The sequence below is a fragment of the Cygnus olor genome, chromosome 3 (genome assembly GCF_009769625.2).
Source record: "Cygnus olor isolate bCygOlo1 chromosome 3, bCygOlo1.pri.v2, whole genome shotgun sequence".
Taxonomy (NCBI): Eukaryota; Metazoa; Chordata; class Aves; order Anseriformes; family Anatidae; genus Cygnus; species Cygnus olor.
This window is the reverse complement of record NC_049171.1, coordinates 81,146,904-81,167,970: the sequence shown is the minus strand read 5'-3', so window position 1 is coordinate 81,167,970 and position 21,067 is coordinate 81,146,904. Positions and strand designations below refer to the sequence as shown.

General features: G+C 35.4%; 1 protein-coding gene across 1 annotated transcript in view; it reads right to left on the bottom strand.

Moving 5' to 3' along the window:
- RYR2 (ryanodine receptor 2) overlaps window positions 1-21,067 on the bottom strand; it is a 416,366-nt gene that overhangs the window by 236,544 nt on the left and 158,755 nt on the right. The window contains exons 6-8 of the mRNA XM_040551914.1: window positions 12,372-12,446; window positions 11,553-11,631; window positions 10,223-10,335 (exon numbers count right to left, since the gene is read on the bottom strand). Coding sequence (XP_040407848.1) covers window positions 10,223-10,335; window positions 11,553-11,631; window positions 12,372-12,446 — 267 coding nt within the window. The remainder of the gene's footprint in view (window positions 1-10,222; window positions 10,336-11,552; window positions 11,632-12,371; window positions 12,447-21,067) is intronic.

The window sequence follows — 21,067 nt, the reverse complement described above, 5'->3', positions numbered from 1 at the left end:
TAAATTATTTCTCTGTATATCATTTGCAGCAAACAATAAAATGAAACTTTGACACCCCAGAGAATATAGTTTCTCAATGGATAATCAAGTATTCAACTAGGCAAAAGGGGAGAGGAGAGGAGAAGGGAGGGGACCAGAGGGGAGGAGAGAAGCAATCTTAATCCTGGTATTGCCTAAATTTTCGGTGCTGGGATTACAATTACAATCCCAATGGTGTTTTAAAGAAATCTGCTGCCTGACTAATTTATTTGGAGCTTATCTGCTTGGTTTTGTACTTTCAGCAGAATAAAACCATCAAAATGAAACATGAATTCTGTAACACTACATTCATGACATGGACATGACACTCAAACTGACATTGAGCAGCCTCTGTACCTAGCAGCAGCTTGCTATTATCCATGAAGACTGTGTAGGACATGTCTTTCAGTTACGAAGGAACATTTGCAATGCAGAAATACCTGGGGTTTGGTCGTCCTGCTATTTATTCTAACCCTGTGATAGGTCTTAATTCGTTATAGAGAGATTCTTCAGCCTCCTGTCTCACCGCAATATTATTCTTTTTGCTCTGGCGTCCAAGCTTAACCAAAAAGCTAGATTTGCCTACCCTGCTGATAAAATAATAATCACCTAAAATAGCATTTAATTGTGTTTTCTAAGCATGTTTCAGAATTAAGTTACAGTATTTTATGAATACAAGTAAACACTACAGTCTAGATGCAGTTTTCAAGGATAAACTCCAAGACTAAAATCTCCCAAAGTACCATAGGTTTTCCAACAGAACTGACCATCATGCTACAAACTCTATATTACTCTGCAGAAAAGTAACACAGTCACATCTCTGTTCTCAAGTCCTCAAGAACACTGAGTATTCAAGCTCACTAAAGAACTAAGGAATCAGAAGGTTATTTCCACAAGAACCCTTCAGCAGTGATTGTAGCAGCATAGCTGCATTTACAATAGCTGCAGATAATTAGATGATGCATTCTACATTTCACAATCAGTCTCCACACCAAAGGCATGCACAGATGCCACAGATAAAGATGCAGATTGTATTTTGGAAAGAGACAGTGTTTCAATGTATACATATACTTCACCCCAGAAAGAATATATAGTTATATATATAAATATATATATATATATATGGGTCTATAGAGAGAGAGAGCACCTAGTGTTTCTGCTCTGCAAAACATGAACATGTGAGAAGAGAAAAACAGACAGCAAAGCTTTTGCTTCAGGCTTCCTCTTAACTATTGTGTGTCAATACTGACATCTCACCTAGCAGTATTGATTTCTATCTGTACTTTACATTATGATGTCTCTGACTTCATTATCAGCCTCTTCTAAATGAGATAATAACAAAAGTAATAATAAAGAAAGCTGTTTTTCTGGCACAATCTGAGAACTAAGCACAGGGCAGAGTACTTCCCAGAATGCCTAACTACTGCACACAACAGCAGCAAAAACCACACTGCTTCAAAAGAGTTAGTAACAGCTGGTGCAGAGATGGAGGCCGCACGCATGCAGTCACAGATATGATCCAATTCAGTCTATTTCTTTTCTGTACTCAGAGGCTCTGACAGCCCTTGTTCTCTCTTTCTCTCTGGCTTAAAGTGACTTCAATGATCGGGACAGAGAGTCAGTGTCATGCCATTTATGCACCTATCCTCAATGGCCCAAGAACCTCTGAGATGCTCCGGGTCTTGAACAGACAACATTCCCATAGTAGGTACACAAACAGTAATCCAGGCAGAGTGAGGGGGAGCACTTCATAGGTATCTCTATTTTTCTTTAGTCAGCCTGAGATCAGGCAAAGCAAAACAGAAAGACATCCACACCAGTGATATTTATATCTTGGGAAAGAAGTAAAAAAGTACATAGCTGTATCTGTAACAAAACAAACGAAAAAACAAGAAGGGAAAAGAAAAAAAATATACCCTCTTTTTATTAGAAAAGGAAAAACGTGTTGCTTCAAACAAAAATAAAGAAGGATTAGCAAGCTTCAGCAGAAACCAAAAGGTTAAAATGATGCACTCTCTAGAACCTAAAGCACGTTATCTTCCTACTTATTAGGTATCTTTTCTATTAAAATTTATTACCTGAGTCAGTGATGGAAAAATATTACATAAGTAACTCTGAGTATTATACCAATGCTGTCAAAATAAATTACATCATTCAGTCACATGAAAGTGTGTTATTGGAAAGAACTACAAGCAATTAAACAGCATCTGTGTAAAATATTCATGCCATTAGTTTTTTGTGTTTATGTCTAACAGAGACAAGACATATTTATTGAAACGTTTATGAATACTTTTTAAAAGTTTGAACAAATATAGGTGAAATTACACTGCAGAAAAGAAATGGTTATCTAAATTTTGAGTCAAAGGAGGCAGACCACAGGAAATTTAAGATGGATTTAAAGCTCTAAAAAAATCCTGTTTTCTTTGCATTTCTCTGGAGTGTTTTAAACAGTTAGCTGACAAATCTGCAAGCAGAGAGAACTTTTCCTTTGATATAGAAAAAATTGCCAGCACTATATCAACCCTTTCCAGCCTCTCCACTCAACATAAAGGTATCATCAAAAGAGGGAGAGGAGCAGCTAAAGCACACAGATACACAGAAATTTCCATTACAAATCAGCTACCACGTATCATCCAATCCGCTATCACATAGCTGACAGCGGGCAATTCCAGATGCGTGGCAGGAAAGCATAAGAATCTCACAGAGGATAGATGAGAGTAGTCTGCATTCCCCCTCTTTATATTACTTCTCCTTCTGAGCTATCACCATTAAAAGTCTGAAGCACATCAGCTACTATGCTTCCAAATTATTATCATTTATTATGATTAGACACAAGTGTTTTAATTAACAAAACATGAATTTTGCAGAAGCAAGCATCAAAAGTTAGGAAATATCAAAGTAGCCTATCAAAACTGAATGGCTTCTGGTGTATGCATCGTATTACAGTCTTCAATGACATGATCGTGTGTGATTTTTTTTCCCCACAAGTGCTGCCTCATTGTATATACAGGATAAAGGGTCTCACTTCATGAACAGCTGCTGAATGTTTTGTTTTCTCCTCAATGTTCAGTCTGCAGCCTCATGCTTTGTTTAGTATAGTCAATTCTTCAAAGCTTTGAAAAGAGGATTATTAATTTCCTCGTAGGCATTTCTCTTGCTACCATCAATTACAGCATTTCACAAAATGCAACAAATATTAACGAAATCATTTTCTCAAAACCCCAAAGGAGTAGCATGATACTGTCATTTTCCAGTGAGGAGTAGACACACACATAGTGTGTGTAGACACACACACTAAGAAGTTTTCATTAACCTAGGATGCCCCAAGTAGAGGTCACAAAAACAGTTTATTCCCATTGTAAGCTGCATTATATGTAGTCTTAATGTTTAAGGCACAGCCTCCATTCACCCGAGTTGCAGATGTCAAGACTGACAAACTCCAGGACTTCAACCTCAAGAAGAAGGAGGAGACCCCAGAGCCCCAGCTGAGGTAACCAGATGGTATGGAAAAAAGATTCAGTGACCACTTGAAAGCAAGCCTGATATAAAAGATGATCTGCTCAGCAAATTCCACAGCAAAGTGTGATAGAGAATTCTGATCCAGGAAAATGTTTAACTAAGGATCATAATGCCCACCCTCCACCTGAAATTACCATCTTGACGTTTCATCTTCAAAGTTACTTTGTTCGACAGCCTCTCTGCTACTCAGCCCTGACACAGCCTTTGAACTTCTATCATCAGCACTGAAACAGCATTCCATAGAAAGTTAGTGGGGGTGTATATTTAAGACATTTCATAACATGAAATCTAACGCTAATATGCGTTGTATTTTTTGCATTTTCTAGCACCTACAATTTTCTGAAAGTTGAAGGATATTATTTTTATGGTATACTTTGTACATAATTTTACTACTTCAAAAAAAAAAGAAAAGAAAAAAAAACAGTTACAGTAGGTGGCATTACACTGACACCCACATGAATGAAATGTAGAGAACAGACCCTTAAAAGTACTTCTAAGGTTCATGCCACCTAAACTCAAAGAAAATCACCAGCAGGAGTGGGTTGCCTGCATTACCATGGGTGGCAGCTATGCTGTAATACTGTAAACCAGTGGGTTTCCTAAATCATCTCTGAAGGCAGATATCTAGCTTAATTGTTCCAGGTCTCTCCCACTCTTTTCCTCTACAATTTTTTGTCCCAATCCCATATATCTCACTTAGACAATGCAGGTACAGCCTACTTCACCAACCATAATTAATATTTCCTTCTGCTTCAAAAAGTTTTCCTCAGACTTACAAAGCCTCAGCCTGACCTTTTGGCTTTTTTCATGCTCAGCCTTCTGCTTCTTACATCAGCCAGCATCAGAAACTCAATACAACTCCTGTCTCTCAATTCCTCTCTCACCTCTCAGCCCCAGATGTTCCCATCCGGATCTTTGTCCAGCCACTGGACTCTCCCCAACCACCCCAGTGCTTCTCTGCAGATCTCTCATGTTGCTCTTCATTCCCAGTCCCACTCCTCTGGTTCTTCTGACAATTCTCCCTGACGAAATGGCGCCGGTTTTCTGCCCCAGATTTCTAATACAGTTTTAACCAACAGGTGCCCAGTCCTCTCTTTTCACCAGCTTCTTTGTCCCAGGTGCCACGTTAGTCCCTTTCTGCTTGCCTTCCTTCAGCTGCACATCTCTTCAGCCAGTCACCAAGTCCTGACCACTTTCCCTCCTAATCACTTCAGTTCCAGGCTCTTGCCCCTGCTATATCACCTGGCTTTTGCTCCTCCTACATTCTCATAGCTTCCTCCTCCATGCTTCTTAAATGGCAGCAGATCCCTGGCAGCACATGAAACATCGTGTTCTCAGCTGTCAGTACAGTGCCTGACTTCATCCCTGCCTTGACCACCCATTACAAGCTAGTTTCACTAGTGCTGGGGTGTATTTAATTATTTGCTGTGGATGGTGTTTAAACTGTTCCTTAACACACAGCAGCTGCAAGAGATCTGGATTATGCAGAATAGGCAAAGTCATCAGACTTTTAGCTACTGAAAGAATCAACTGCAGCACTTCAGAATGTTTCTTCATTAAGTGGGGTGGGGAGGTGGTTGTCTTTTTTTTTTTTTCTTCTTCAGTCATCAAAAAGCGCATCTGTGATATCAAGACCACCCTTTCTAATCTGCTACTCAACATTTTCATGAAAATTTGATGAATTTTTTTAATGAGGTGATTATTTTTTCTTCCAAGTCTTCAGGCTTAGTGACTTCTGACCTCTTCTGGATGAACAAAAAAAAATCTCAGATTGATACAGAAAGAAGAAATTGATGCTACTCTTTCTACTAAGTGAATTTTGACATTATAAGCACTTGATTATAAGTACTTGGAAGTAGCATTTTGTAAGGCAGAACTGCCTGACAACCTTAATAATAGGGAAGATCTACCAGCCTCCTTAATAACATCTCAAATTGTATAAAGACTCAGTGTGAACTGCATTACAATCAATTTAACAGAGCAGTAACTTTATTCCACTAATTTCAGGTTTGTTTATGCAGATTCAAATTATTTGAAAAAATCTATTTTATAACTAGAAATAAACGATGTAATTGTGCACTCACACATAACAAAGTAAAGTCCAACTAATGAGTTTCATTCTCTTAGGGAAATAAAGAAATGACTGGAGGTGCGGGGGGCAGAAACTACACACTGCTGTGTTCCCTAATCCCATTGCACCAACAAATTGTTCAGGTATTTCCTTGTGAGAAGGAGCTATCCCAAGTCTCTGGTAATAAATAAAAGAATTAAAACTAAGAGCTGAAAAAAAATGTGTTGCTACAAGAGTATGTGGAGGGAGTGCTTTTCCAACACTCAGGAAGCTGTCTACCTGCCCAGGACAGATGACAGACATCAGCACCACCTTTCAAGTCATTTGTTCTAATTTAGAAGGTACAATTTTGAATGAGAACTTCGTCATCAGTTAACCACGACAAAGATATTTGAGGAAAAGCTTCCACTTCAAAGGAAATAAGAGTATTAGTTTCCAGTGTTAAAAAATAATAAATTAAAGAAAAAAAAAGTTCATATAAGTTAAAGAGAGGTAAGTCTCAAGTCTTTTTCATTATAACGTAAGCTTGCATAATGCAGCTGCAGATCAGCGTGAGTCAGGACAGCAACTACATACATAGTACAGTGCAGAAATAGTTGCCTCATACTGAAACCTCTGCATTGTAAATTTAAAGTTTAATTTTTTTCTCCTCTCCTGAGTTCTCAGCTTGAATAACACTGACCTCATTGCTACCAATTTTCATTTTGATCTTCATTACGCATTTTGTACTTCATTTTCATGTCTAAGGAATTTTTCATGAATGATGTTTAAAAGCATAAAAGTACTGTCATCCAGAGGCTTTATGAATTTGACAGAAATTATAATTAATTGAATTTCTAAACTATTTTAAATCGGCAATTTTGAAAGCTATCGTGGTATGTAATTAACAGTAGGCATAGGAAAACCTCAGTGCAGCAGTACACGCTAAATGTCTGAGACAGGAAAAGCTGCTGGAAATAAAAGAAACAGAGCAACTCTGTCTTTAACTTAAATGGTGGCAGTATTTATAGCAGAACATCTCTCTGCTTCACTCTAAGAAGGCTGAGCAGAGCCAAGTTTTCCTCTCCGAAAGATCTGGCAACAGCACAGCTCACATATTACATAATGCCACAAGCACTTACGTAAGTGCCTTTCCTCAGAAATGTTACACAGTAAAATGAGCACCTAAAGTCCCATTGTATAAGCAGGGATAATGAGAATGAGAGTAACGGAGCGACTTGCCCAGGAACATTATTGTGAGTTAACAAACAGTCAACATCCGCATCTACAGACTTTTAGTTTACTATCTTAACACTAGTCTTCCTATTAGTTTCACAGTTGTTCACTGGAATAAAAGGACAACTCTTCAGAACAAAAATAATAAATAAATAAACTCAGTTGTCTCAAAGGCTTTTTTTGGTGGGAAGGGAAACTGAAGGAAAGTCCTGACGTTTTCTCAATACTTAAGTGGTCGTTGCCAGCAAGATTAAGTCTAAACACTAAGCTGCTGACCACACCAAGACCATGAAGTTGCAAAGTCAATAAAAGAAAAAAAAAGTAATTCAGCTACAATCAGACAACTAGAAGATTAGGCTAAGAAGCTGATATAGTTCTGCTGCTCCCCCTGTATTATACAAATTAAATTAAGTTCTGACTACATTTTGAAAAATACTATTTTCATGCCCTGTTAATTAAATCTATTCATCTGTTATTTTCACGTGCACATCCTTGCACCAAGATTATTAACCTCTTTGTTTTAATTTGAAGGTAGCAGTTGAAGTTGCTTGAAAACAGAGAGAAATATTGGAATATAAAAACGTGACATTACAATCCTATTCCTAGTAGCACTGTGATACACGAGGTTTGATATAAAACCTACCTTTTCCTAAGTTTTTAACTGTAAGCACAAAATGTATATAAATGTAACCCTCAGCATCCTGCCAAACTTCACTGTCTGTCAAGGGTTTTATCTGAGCAACTCCTCAAACTTAGAAAAAATGCTTCTTAATTGGATTCAGTAGAGCCTACTTGGTCTCACTGTCAAGGTCGATTCATAAAAATAACTTATCTCCCCACAGCCACTATTGTGAAAGGTATCAGTTGCTATATTCCTTTAAATGTTACAGAAAACAAGGGCTATACCATGGCACTGCACTCTGAATAAAAATACTGTGATTATGTTGTAAAAGACTTTGTTGTTGTTGTTTCCACACATTTTTATGGCATTTCAAGTGGACATTGTAGAAAAGAGAATCTTGGTGTATATATGTTGTGCCAGGGAGTCAGTTTTCTTTACAATTTGATACAGATTAAGTGTGACTTTATTGGAATGGGTTATATTTTTCTGAACTACATGCCCAAAATACTAAGTTTTATGTTTGGTTGTTTTTGTGTGTGTGTTCCAATAAAGTAATAATGGTGAAGCATGATTTTTAGGAAACAGCATTGGAGCTACATTGGAGCTATCCAATGTCACAGGAAAGAAAATAAAAAATTAAAAAAAAAAAAAAAAAGGAAAGAAAAAAAGGAAAAATAAAAGGACTACAAGGCTATCATGACAAGCCATTGAAACAGTATCTCAGCTCACAATTATTACAGTTGAGAACTGTAGATCTAAGGTACATCCTCTGAAGGTATTCTGTAAAAAAACTAATGGATTAATTTTAATAGTTTAAGATGAAGAGACAGTTTTCATGAAAAGTATTCACTCACTGGTAACTGGGTATTTCAGTCTTTATCAACTTTTTGAATTTTCATGTAAGTATCATTGCTTTATTTACAGTGCTAATGTAATTACTGAGTAGGTAGTAAAACACAAATATTTTGATGATTGTGAAGCTGTGTATTTCATCAGCACTTAATATAGCCTGGAAACACATCCATTTATAAAAATGCAGGGGTGAGTGCCTGTAAGAGCAAAATTAATTTTGCTCAGTCCTTCCTCCTTCTTACTATCAAATCAGAACTAAATAATTGAAATAGGCTTAATAACTATTCATTAAAATCTCGCTCTAAACCATTTTAAGACTGTAATACAGAGATTAAAATATCAAGAACATAGATTTGTCTAGTTTCTATCTACAGAGAAAATATAATTTGAGTGTGTTGGTATTTTGCATAGAAGATGCACTATACACATTAACACCATGGGAGTCATTAAAATTTACTGTGTTGAAGGAAATCAGTCTCTGCAGTCAGCATCGTGTCTCCATGTATAAATGTACATATGACAGCCTTGAGAATTAACAGCTGAGACACAGACTCTAATTAATAAGATAATAAGGCTGAGCTGATTTACTAATTAGAGGGTAGAGAATATCAGTTCAGGCATATACCTACATAGAGAAATTATTTAGAGCAAAATTAAACTCCAGCAACTGAATTCAGCAATTCAATAAATTTCAAAGAAATTTAATCTCTTTAAATAAAAAATTTACTTTCATTAACTTTCTCATTAATTTTGTCCACAGAAAGTTACTTTTCCAGTAATTCTAATTGCAATTCTCATAAAAGTAGTTATTAAAAACTATTTTAAAATATAAAGATGATCTGAAAGTTCTCACAATTTCCACTTACAAAAATGGCTCACTAAATGAGTTACAGTGCTTCTGAGCTATAATCATATTAAATTAAATCCTCATTTTCTATGTCTTTCCAAAGAAGGGAAAACATTTTTAATTTTATCAAAAAGAGAAAACAATTTCACAACATAAAAATTAAGAGAAGACTATAGAATAAACTTTATTGCTATAGGCAGAGCTGAAACAGTTCTCTTGACAAAGTTAAAAACACTTTATCTTAAAAGATTTTTTTTTCTGTTGTAGCTACATTTGCTGAATCACTTGGTCTGATTTTTACAGAAACTTCCAGCAGACTGGCATTCTTCCTATTTTTATCTTATTTTGTTGTGGTTTTGTTTGTTTGTTTGTTTGTTTTCAGATAGAATAGTTCACACATTTGCAACCCCAAGAATACACCAAAAAGAAATCATTTTAAAGTGCTGAAGAGTTTCATTAGACAACAATTGGTAGATGCTTTGATGAGTAAGAAGTAGTTATTTAAACCAGTGATAAAAAGCAGCTGCCCCATAAAGTTTTTTAATACTTTAGCTATATTTAATTATTAATTCAAGTAATAATTTAAGTAGTCTAATTACATTTAAATATAATTAATTATGATGGGTCAGTAACAGTATATACTATACTATTCATAATCCTAAGGAAAAAATGGACCTTTTAATGACCATAAAATACTATATTCTTGAATTAAATATTCGAAAACTTTGGTATGTAGTTTTAATTCATTTAGCATAGTACTGCTAGCCTCAGAACACTAAGACTATAAACATCTCAGTTATGCAATTTGGACAGACTCTTCTACTTTTTCTTTTCTTCATTAGTAATTTAACTTCTATTCCATTATTTAAATGAACATAAATTAGATCAGTCACATGTCAGTGTCACACTTTGCAGATCTTCAAAGCCTTGTTTTGCAAAATAGTATTAAACACCAGTTTAAACACCTTAATCTATACTTTTTCTGGAGCTGGAAACACAATCCAGGCTTTAGTATAATACCTTTATTAACTGTTTTTCTGTAGAGAAGACACTGTTCAGACATTCTTGCAGAACTTACCAGGTATCTTTCTGAAGAGACGCTGACTAAAATAAGATCATCTCCAACACGCACTTTTTCTCCTTCTGATCGCTGCTTGGAAGCAGGATGTATGGTCCACCAGCATGCCTCACCTGTATCATTATTAAATAATAAGAGATAAAGAAATTAGAAAGAAAGTGTCTAAGAGTATTGCCATTACTTTTAAAGTTATCTCAGTCATAAACTTTTGCCCCTTTTTTCAGATGGGTAAAACTAGTGTCCATGTGTTTTCTGTAAGTAGTATCAACCTTGCATCACTATCCTGCCAGAAACTCAGAAGGAAATAGTACACCCATGCAGAAGTCAGCAAGACCTCTGGAACAGAAATTCCAGAGTTGAGCAAAGAGGAGACTGTGTTTTCTAGGCAACCTGGTCCAGGCTGCTCTTGCTAAAGAAGTTCCCTGTCACTGTTGTTCCAGGTTCTGGGAAAGAAATTGAAAAATTTTCCTCTCAGAATTAGAATCGTAGAACCAAAGAATATCCTGAGTTGGAAGGGACCCATAAGGATCATTGAGTCCAACTCCTGGCACCACACAGGTCTACCCAAAATTTTAGACCATGTGACTAAGTGCACAGTCCGAACGCTTCTTATATTCCGACAGGCTTGGTGCAGTGACTACTAGGACAAAGACCTGGAAAAAGAAAACATTATTTACTTATTAATACTGTTCTAAATATCTCATAAATCCAAACTGAATTATGTTCTTGCACTCCTAGTGACATTTATTGTCTGTAATCCCCTAGAATATTTTGAAATACTAAAGTCAAAAATTTTGTTCTATTAATAAACTTGTTTTCAGATATGCTTCTTGCAGGGAAAGCATGCTTTTTAGAAAAAAAATAATTTATCTTGCAACCACTCAATTTTTGCTATTAGTGTTGTCAGTCTTGGCTGTAGCAATGCTTTAAAAAACAAGTAAACTTCTTGTTTCTAATTAAGCAATTTGACCAAACTGATGACATCATAAAAACCTGTATCACTCTTAAAAATATAAAAAATAATCCAAATTGTCAGCAGTTCTAAAACATTAATAGAATCTTTATTTAAAATAATACAAGTTTAAATTTTTTTCAGCAGAAGGTTCCTACTGGAATGACAACCTCGGAATGACAATTCCTTTGGAATGAGAACTATTAGAAAATGTGAAAATAAGATATTGAAAGTGTAAAAGATGGGAATATTAGCTTCTGCTTCTTTAGCCCTTAAAATAGTTTTAAATTTTATACGATTTATATGTTTTTATAGTTCCCTGTTCTGATTTTTAAACTGAAAGTATTTTTCATTACATTGTCTTACACTAGTTTTTACCTGTTGTATCCTCTTGCAATCCTACATCAAATGCCAGCTTATCCATTGAAGATCTAGATGTAGACAGGCAGCATAGATACTAAAAGAAAAAAAGCACGCATAACTTTTTCCACTCATACTCTAATCCACTAGAATATAAAAAGCAATCAACCTGATAACATAACAGTGATTCTTAAATTATACCCATTAGTTAATACGAAGAACATAAATGCCTGCTAAACTGTATGGCACTCAAGGAGTCTTGACTAAGATATATGATCTAAAGTTCTCAGACTTTATGCAGGTTTATTTCCACTCAAATGAGAATAGCAAGAATGGAAATAAGGGAGCTGGTTGCATCAAAGTTAGCTCCATAAAGCCTCACCCACAGTTCAGCAGTTTCAAACTGATATTCTTCTGACAACTGAAGTGTAATGCTTCTGTCCAAAACATGTGCATGAAGGAATTTCCTTTCCCATTCAGTTTCCAACATATGTTCAAGTTGCAAGCCAGATGCCAGCTGCAGATTCAGTCACAGCTTATGCAATATGCAATATCCAAGGGAAAAGCAATGGGAAATTACCAATTCAGCATAGACTGACAACCAGAGAACTCATCACTATGGAGCCAGACTTAGTTTCACCACTTTACGCAGAAATGAGTAGCTTCATTTCATATTTCCAGGCATCTACTCTTCATATCAAAGAGACATTTTACCGTTGGTTCATGGAAATTTTTGTAAATAATTCTCCTGATACCAGAAAATAACAACGGCCAAGGTACTTTCAAACAATTTTCACACAGTAAAAAATGGTTGCTGCTCCAGCTCCTGTTACATACCATGCCACTGTAGGAATGGCGCAGCAGGATTGCATGCCCATAGAGTAGTGTTCGATGACCACCACCTTGTGCAGACTGAAAGATAAAAAGAAATGATATACTGGCATGTTAGAATAAAATGAGACCTTTTGCAAAATAAATAAAAATGAAAGATTAAGAAAAAAAAAAAAAGTCAATCTCTGGACAATCTGTATTTGCCCCGTTACAGAGAAGATTATTTCTTGATAAAATGCTGTTTCAGAGATTAGTTCAGGAAGATAGCTTTATGAATGTGTTCTCCTTAGTTTTGATTACCTCCAAATATATTGAGTTTTAGTCAGAATATAAGTCCTTGGGACAAATTTTACATAGAATCTGGAGAAGTGATTCTAGATGTTCTTGACTTTTTCTATTAGAAGTCTTCAATTAACAGATGATAGAAAATGCTTTCTTTGTAGCAAGTCACCACTTTGGTATAAAATATACTGTAAAAGCTTGAATCCTTTTTCCTTCGGCTGAAAGCAGAATGCTTCTAAAGAACAGCAGCTCTGATGAACTTCACACTACCCTCTACACCCTTACGTATTGTTAAATCTCTCCTTATCCCCTCATTTTCCCCTCTAAAATACATGCTTTTCTATACAGGAGGTATGCCAAGGGAGATTCTGAAGTATTGTCCCTGCTTTGTATGAAAATATAAATGATATATCAAGCACAGTTAAGAACACCAGTCTCCAGACTGCTTGGCCCCTACTGTTTAAATACTATCAGAACTCTTTCTCTACCAGGCCACACAACTGATCAAAGTCATCCAGGCTAACTCAAGAGAATTTGGGGGTTCAGAAAATTTGGAAATCATGCCCAAGTAAATGTTCCTCTTGAGAAATGCGTTTTTTTTTTTTCTCAAACAAATTAAAGTAATAAAAAATACTTTTATCACAAGACACTTTTTTTTTTTTTTACCCCACAATATTTTCTTTACAGTTTCTGTTTATCTACAGTCAGTTTAACCTCTACTAAAAGAATAAATAATCTTGTTAACTACAAGCAACCTTTCAGCTTCTGCAGAAGATTTATGAATTCCTTAACCTGAGATGCAGCTGACTGACACTGGTCAGAAGCAGAGATTGGCTGCCAAGACACTGTCAAGGTCTTAAGTCCACATTTCTATGACAGAACACTGCAAGCAACATTATGCACATCATGCTGTTCAAGCAGCATCCATTAAGACCTGTTTCTAAATCTATACGTGACAACTCTGTAAGCAGTATTATTCTTTCATATAAGACTCCTAATCTAACTTCTTATATACAGCTTTCATACCCTTTCTTTTTCATAGTAGACTGACCTTCTGCTTGACTGGAGTATCAGAATCATTACAGAATAAATTGGAAACAATCATACTATACTACTTCTGTGGCAGCTTCATTTCAGTGCTGGAGATCAATTTCAATGAATAGCTATGCTGATGACCCAATTTACTGATTGTCCTTCCTTAACTTTTATCCATTAGCATAATTTGTTGATCTTTGATTTACTTGGTCAAGGGGAAAAAAAAAAAAAAAAAGTTGTGAAAAATCAAGCCAGTTAAAAATAAATAAATAAAAAATAAAAGAGCACTTACAAGAAACTGCCAGGAATTTACGGCTTTTATTCTTACTGAGAAGAGAGCATCTTGATGGACACAAAGTATACTTTGAATTTCAACAAATTACAATGACAGTTTAAATGCCAGGAGGCCCATTCCATAACCTCTCTGGATGACTGAATGACATGAATTTTTATTAAGAAGGAATACATGTCAGGGTCTTTGTCACAGGTACAGTCTTGACAGTAAGACTTGAAGATTTATCTTTGAACAACCATTACTACCACTGCTTTTTCCAAAAGCACAAGGAAGGACCAAGATATTTGATAACATCAGGCCAATTTTTCCAAACATGAATGCTGAATGTCTGCTACCCATCACATAGGGAAATGGCGGAAAACTGTTGTCTTCCCAACATTTTGGATTTGCCAAGACGCTTAATCAACAGCGGGCATAGCTACCCAACCAATAAAGTCACAAAAATGGACAAAAACCTGAAATTTCAGTAATAATTTTGTCCAAATTATTCTGTGCCACAAGCCATAGATTTGATATCATACATATAGACTTGGCTGCTTGTTGTATGAAAGATGAGAGGAACAGTGTGATCAAGAAAAATCACACTTGTGTTAGCTTGCCCTTGTTTTGGCCATGCTGATTTTTCTGCTAGCACCTGTTTTGCCACACAGGAGAAAGGTTGCCTCAAACAAGTCAGTTAATGGGGGATCAGGGAATTGTTTTTTGTTTTAGTCCTCTTGCAAAATGTCTATCTAAACAAAATTATTTTGCCCCTCCACTCCATACCCACCCCCTCAAAAAAAAAAAAAAAAAAAAAAAAGAACTGCTGTTCCTCTTTCTATTTCTTGGACAGAAAGCAAAGAGTTGTAAAAATTTTTCAAGCATCTTCTACTTAAACATTTCTGAGAGACAATAATAATGAAGCCAGCTACACGGAGTGAAAGTGGAAAGAAATGAAATACAGAAAAATACAGGACAGAATACAAGAGCAAGCTGGGACTATAAAACTGTCTTCCATTTTGGAACCTGCCTTCCAGAATACACACCTACTCACACATCAATTTCTTCTTTTAAAGGCTCATTTTGTAATCATTTAATATTCAGCATTTATTTTTATGCCAGCAACTGTGTAGTCAGTAGTTGTTAGGCCACAGCTGCCAATTGAAAGAGTCTTTGATTTTCATAATAATTCATTCCTACCCAGAATTTTGCAGAGAATTCAGAATTTTCTGTCTAAACCGTGAATTAAAAAATGAAATAAAAAAAATAAAATAAAATAAAATAAAAATAAGCAATTGGAATTCTACAGGAAAGATGAAATGTTCCAGAATGAAGAATGACAAAACTCTCAGGCATATGGTTTAATTTGTAGATGGACCTGTGTGGAGCCAGGAGTGGTACTTGATGATCCTTGTGGGTCTCTTCCATCTCAAGATACTCTATGATTCAATGAAGTGTGCCACTACTGTTTTAGCAAGTTTCTAGTATTATTCAAACAATAACATTTCAGAAGACACTGCAAACAGGACTTGCTGAAAGCCAATAAATTATATTTTTGTGAACACTTTGTTTAAAAAGTTATTGACTCTCGAAAAAAAAAAAATTCAAATATTTTGACTTTCACCTGCAACTGTGGATTAATTTCTTTCATGTTTATGAAACACCTCCTAAAAGTATCCTGCACAAACTACTAAACATTTTTGTTGTACTATAAAACAGCACTGAGGTATGGTAATTCAACTGTTATAGTCAGTAAAATAACATTCTCTAATTTATACTACATGATTAGCAAAAAAGGCATACTTGCTTAAACTATGGATGAACGAAATTATTATAGAAAAGAATATTTCTGGAAGTTTTTTCCTGCAGTAATAAATGTAACTCTCATTTTTCAGAGGTGTTTCTTCCCTTCCCACCTACCCTACCCCACCCTGCTTTTTTCCTTCTCAGCTTCACTTTTTCTGGTAACATCAGGTCTTTTTTTTATTTATTTATTTTTTTACAGCGGAGTAATTAGAAGAGAATGTAAAGGCTTATTTTAAATGAAAAAGAACTACAAGTAATATTTTCCTCATGAAAATCTAAGTTTACAGACACAACTGTGGCTAATTTAATTTGTAATGCCCACAGATATTTGCAAAAATATATGAACGGTATTATAATATAATTTAAGAAAGTTTCTAACTACAATATTATTTATCATGAGTCTAATTTGCTTTATGTTTTTAATTTCCAATGTTCAGAGTCATTTTTAAGTTTGACAATATGTTCCTCGAATAAAACCAGGACGGAGAAAACATACTTGAGTTCAAAGAATTAATCCACTAAAGTTCTACAGACTATGCCATTCAGGACTATCAATCATATGAATGCAATGCTGTTCTCTATATTTTATCCTCCAGAAACTTGAGATTTACAGTAGGACTTGAAAGACTTTCAGAATTTGTAAACACTATAGTCAATAAATTGAGATTGAAAGCAGAATATGGCCAATTCACACTGCTTGTGTGAACTGTGCTTGCGTGGCCAGTTCACACTGCCCATCTCCAGTCTAATATTTCTGCAGCTGGAATGCAAGATTAATTCGGAGTCATTTCATTATTTAAATACTATTGCTGAAGCAAAGGTAATTTGAAATACAACAACAAGCAATTGGAGCTGAAGAGATCAGTATACAAAATTTTTAAACAGATTTCGAGTTCAACACACTGTTAAAGATGGGAATAAGAATAGACTACAAAGAACTGAGTTGATTAAATTCTTTTAATCTGATGTAAAGAGATTGAAACAAAAATTTAAAAAAGAAATAATTATTTTCCTTGTTTTCTCTTCCTAATACACATAAGATTAAAATGCCAAAAAGAGCTTAAAAATCACAACATACAAGCTATCTAGCAAAATGTGAAAATGGTGGAAGCACCATCACATGACATTTATAATTGGTTTGAACAAAAATTTATGTATTTTAATGTGTGTACCAATCCTGCTGTAAGATGTCATACATATCCTATACATATCCAACAAAACCTTTAGATCTGTAAAATTTTGTATATACACAGCTACCACAGGTACAGACATATAATCACCAAAATTAAAACAGGTATTTCGGTTAAGTTAATTCTCACAGTCAAACTTGTGCCATCATGCCTATTTCTGCATTGCTACACATGGAGCCATACATAAGAGGCTGCAGGAAATTACTCAGGGTGACACTGAACAAGTGTTTTGGAGCCATTTGTACTTCTGGTAATCTCACTTGTGTTGAGAACTCTTAATGACTAGTGAATACCCTTGGCATCCAAGGGGATTTTGAGTCAAATAGCCATTCCCTTTTCATTCTTTTCAAGAGAGTAGCCTTATTTCCACTAGGTAAAAGATTTATTAGACCAGTGAGCACATGAATGCAAACCAGTGCTATTTTTTTCTTTGTTGACCTTTCTCCACAGGTGTACACAATCCCAAAACATAAAGGAAAAAAAAAAAAAAAGAAAGCTATGAGATTCAGGGATATACCAGTGAAAGACAAAAATATGAAAGTGTGTACTCCAACAGGATAGTTATTTCAGTGTTTAGTGCATGTGCAGACAAAGCTTTCATGACATTGCCACTTTGCCACTACTTGGAACTATAATGCTATAATGCTTCAGTAATCACCATCGCAGTTGCATTTAGGATGTAGCAGTTCAGACAATTCTAGTCACCCAGGAAAGCAATTTTAACATACCACCAGTAGTGAACGTGTCACAACGAAACAAGAATTTAGGTACACTCTCTAGAAAATCATACAAGGTAACACAGTGAGTTTTTAAGAATGATGTAGTAGTTTTTCCTGCCTGCCAGATCTCATTTCATGATGATCCTATAGCAACAGAATGGCACATGCTGTAGGGAAAACAACAGTACAAAGACTAGATTGTAAGCAACTATAGTTTTGATGGGGTTAAAAAAATGTAGATCAATTGAAAAAGTAAGCTACAAAATATCAGTAGTAAATCCTTAAAAATGCAATCCATATAATTGACAGTAGTGGTAAATTACAAACATTCCCTTACCCTAGCATTTCCTCTGTGCCCTAGACCTAGCCACAGGAAACACTACTCCAAATGGCCTAGATGGATCTTAGGACCACTCAATATTGCTCTGAATGGGTTTCTAAAAATACTACACAAATGTTTTCATGGTACTGAAATTTTATTACAGCTGAGAGCAGTTGTACAGTAAAAGAAATAATGTATTCACTACTTTTCTTGAAACATCTTCCAAGGCAAATACTGCAAGATAAAGTTAAAAGTTTCAAATATGACTTATAATGGTTATTTCATATGTATCCTGTAGTAAAACAATGTCTTTTAAAGCACTGAGTACTTATACTTCATTAAAATGGAGCAAGCCTCTGAAACAAACCTTAAATTTGCACTTTATTTCCAAAGACAATTGGGAAATCAACTCTGCATTGAATTTATTCTTGTGACAAACTTAAAATGCTAACAACATCTTAAAACTGCAACACATAATAATGGAACTATGATTTCAAACATATAAATTTTGAATTTAAAATGAAGATATTGTTGAGTTGTTTTTAAACATCTACCTGACAAGTTTGGATGAGGGAAAAAGCTAACTATTTCTAATGATTATGGCAATGTAGAACTAAAAGCAGATGCTGGAGACAATAGCACGTCAAACAGGAGACACCTATACTTCCATAAAAACACTTGCAAATATCACTGTGAAAGTATTATTATCTACCAAGAGAGTGTTCTAAGATTCATGAAGCAGTGTAGTTTATTTCTACACAAACATTTATACTGTTATAAAAACTATACAACGAGGAAACAAATATTCTCTTTAAATCCAGACATGAGATTTAATTGCATAAAACAAACACATATAAGTAAACACAGAATATCCTACAATTTCATGCTTTGAACCCTTTGGGGAGTTGGTTGAAAAGAAAGAAGACCACAAAAATAAACCAAGAAAAAGACTTACTAATCATCCTGCATCCACTTCTCAAATTCCCTTCACTTCAAATTCATTTGCTACTGCATCCACTTCCCTTCCTTAGGACTCACTTTGGGGCTGTCATATTTCTCACTCATTACTAGTCATTGCATTCTGAAATTGTGTTTTGATCTATTAGCAAGATAACCCAAATTGTAAATGTGAGTGCAATCACAAGTATTGCTTAGAAAAAATCATCTACCATGAATTCTGAGAAAAAATATATGTTAGGCCCTGGATTATGCTGCTCCTGGTCAGAATCTACCAATGTCCAGAGATATAAAGCTGTTGACATCGAAGCCTTTTTCCGAGAGGCTGATAAAATCTGTAATAATAATTAGGAGACTAACACAAGTATTTGACCTGAAGTGGTTCTCTAGAAAGAAAACTGAGTATGTTTGTATGAGGAACATTTGCTTTGTTTATAAATAATTCTTTGGGGATTCCTACATTAAAGCAAATTAAAGGCTGCCATTTACTAACATGCAAGAGAGAAAGAAAAACACTGGAAGACTGTGGAATAAATTTATCTTGCAAGCTTTTGAGTCCTTACTCATGTGAAGGAAAACTTCCATGGTAGAATTAGCAATAAGGTGACAGAAACTGGAAAGAGAGTGTAGGGAACAGGGAGGAATGGAAGGGAAGGAGGTGGGATGTCTCATGCTTTAAAGGCATTTCAATGTGGTTTTACACACAGATGTTTCCATGTTGTTCCAACCATTTCTGTAAAGGGGGGGGATGCTCAAAACAATACTTCCATAATAATGTAAAAAATATTCATTCCGTTATTAATATACATTTTTTTTCACCTGCTATACACAAATTTTATCTGAAACCAGCAGTGAAGATGCAATCCTGCAAAGCTGACTTGAATTGGAGACCACCACAGATTAGTGTTCTATGAGACCTCCTACTCCCCACAATTATATCAGTGTCTAACATTTTTTATGCTGAGCCCAGCATGATGACTTATGATAGCTTCCTTCTAATACTAGGCAACAGCAAGCTAGAGAACACAGGAAGGCTCCTTCTCTTAATACCAGCATGCTCAGTAATAGCTTACAGATAGATAAAAGAGCTGCTTGATGATAAAATGCAAAGACTTGGGTTAATTTTGCCTAAGGAAGCTAAACAGTCAGTGGAAAGAATAAAGCACTTTGGGCAGTAATTCGACCCACCTAAAATGTGAGTCATACTTACACAATACCTACGCTTCTGCTTGTGGTTTCACTGGAAAATTAGGATATCTGTATCTCTGGGTCAGGCACTTCAGTTTTGTGGGATGAATACTCATCAAAAAATCCAGAAGACCCTAAGCAGTGATGAATTCAGAATGTGTAGGAACAGTCTGAGTCAGTGCAGAACTCATGAAGTAACCTCAGAGTAGAGAGAGAGGGCTTGAGAGAATTTTCTTTCCAAAGAATTTTCTTTCCAAAGTAACAACAACCAGGCACAGAGGCCCTGAATTCCTCTACCTTAAAACCTAAAATGGTAATGAGACCCTTCTGTAATTAACATCTTCTTTGGGCTGCCATTTCCAGTGGCTGGCACCAAACCCACAGCATATAGTTGCTTAGAATTTAAAGATGCAAGGTGAATCGATTCACTGACAGGCAGCATTGTGGTAATATATTCCTTCACCTCTCTCATATCCAGTAACAGCAACATTGAAGGGCAAATTGAAAACAGTCTATAACCTCTTCCCTTGCCTCACTGTAGCCTATACAGCATACTAAAATGGAATAACAGGAAGTTTAACCTACAAAGATATTATATGTATTCTAGTCTTTACACCTTCCTTTTAAATCACTACTTAGTCAGGCTACTTTTATTCATGGAATTCACTACAGAACACTAAGTACTGCAAAAAATCAGGTAGGGGGATTAGTATAACTGATAGCTCTGCTGGTACCTGCTCTTCAATATGGATGGCCACTGTGACAAACAAAACAAACAAAATCAAAAAAACACCCCGCAGTTCTTTTATTAACATGGTCAACACTTACCTCCTATTTTGTGTGTTGCTCCAAGCCAAAGAACAGAAAAAGGAGCTAAGCTAAGCTATAGGTTTCCACAGTATGTCTTGTTTTCAAAGCCACAGTACAAT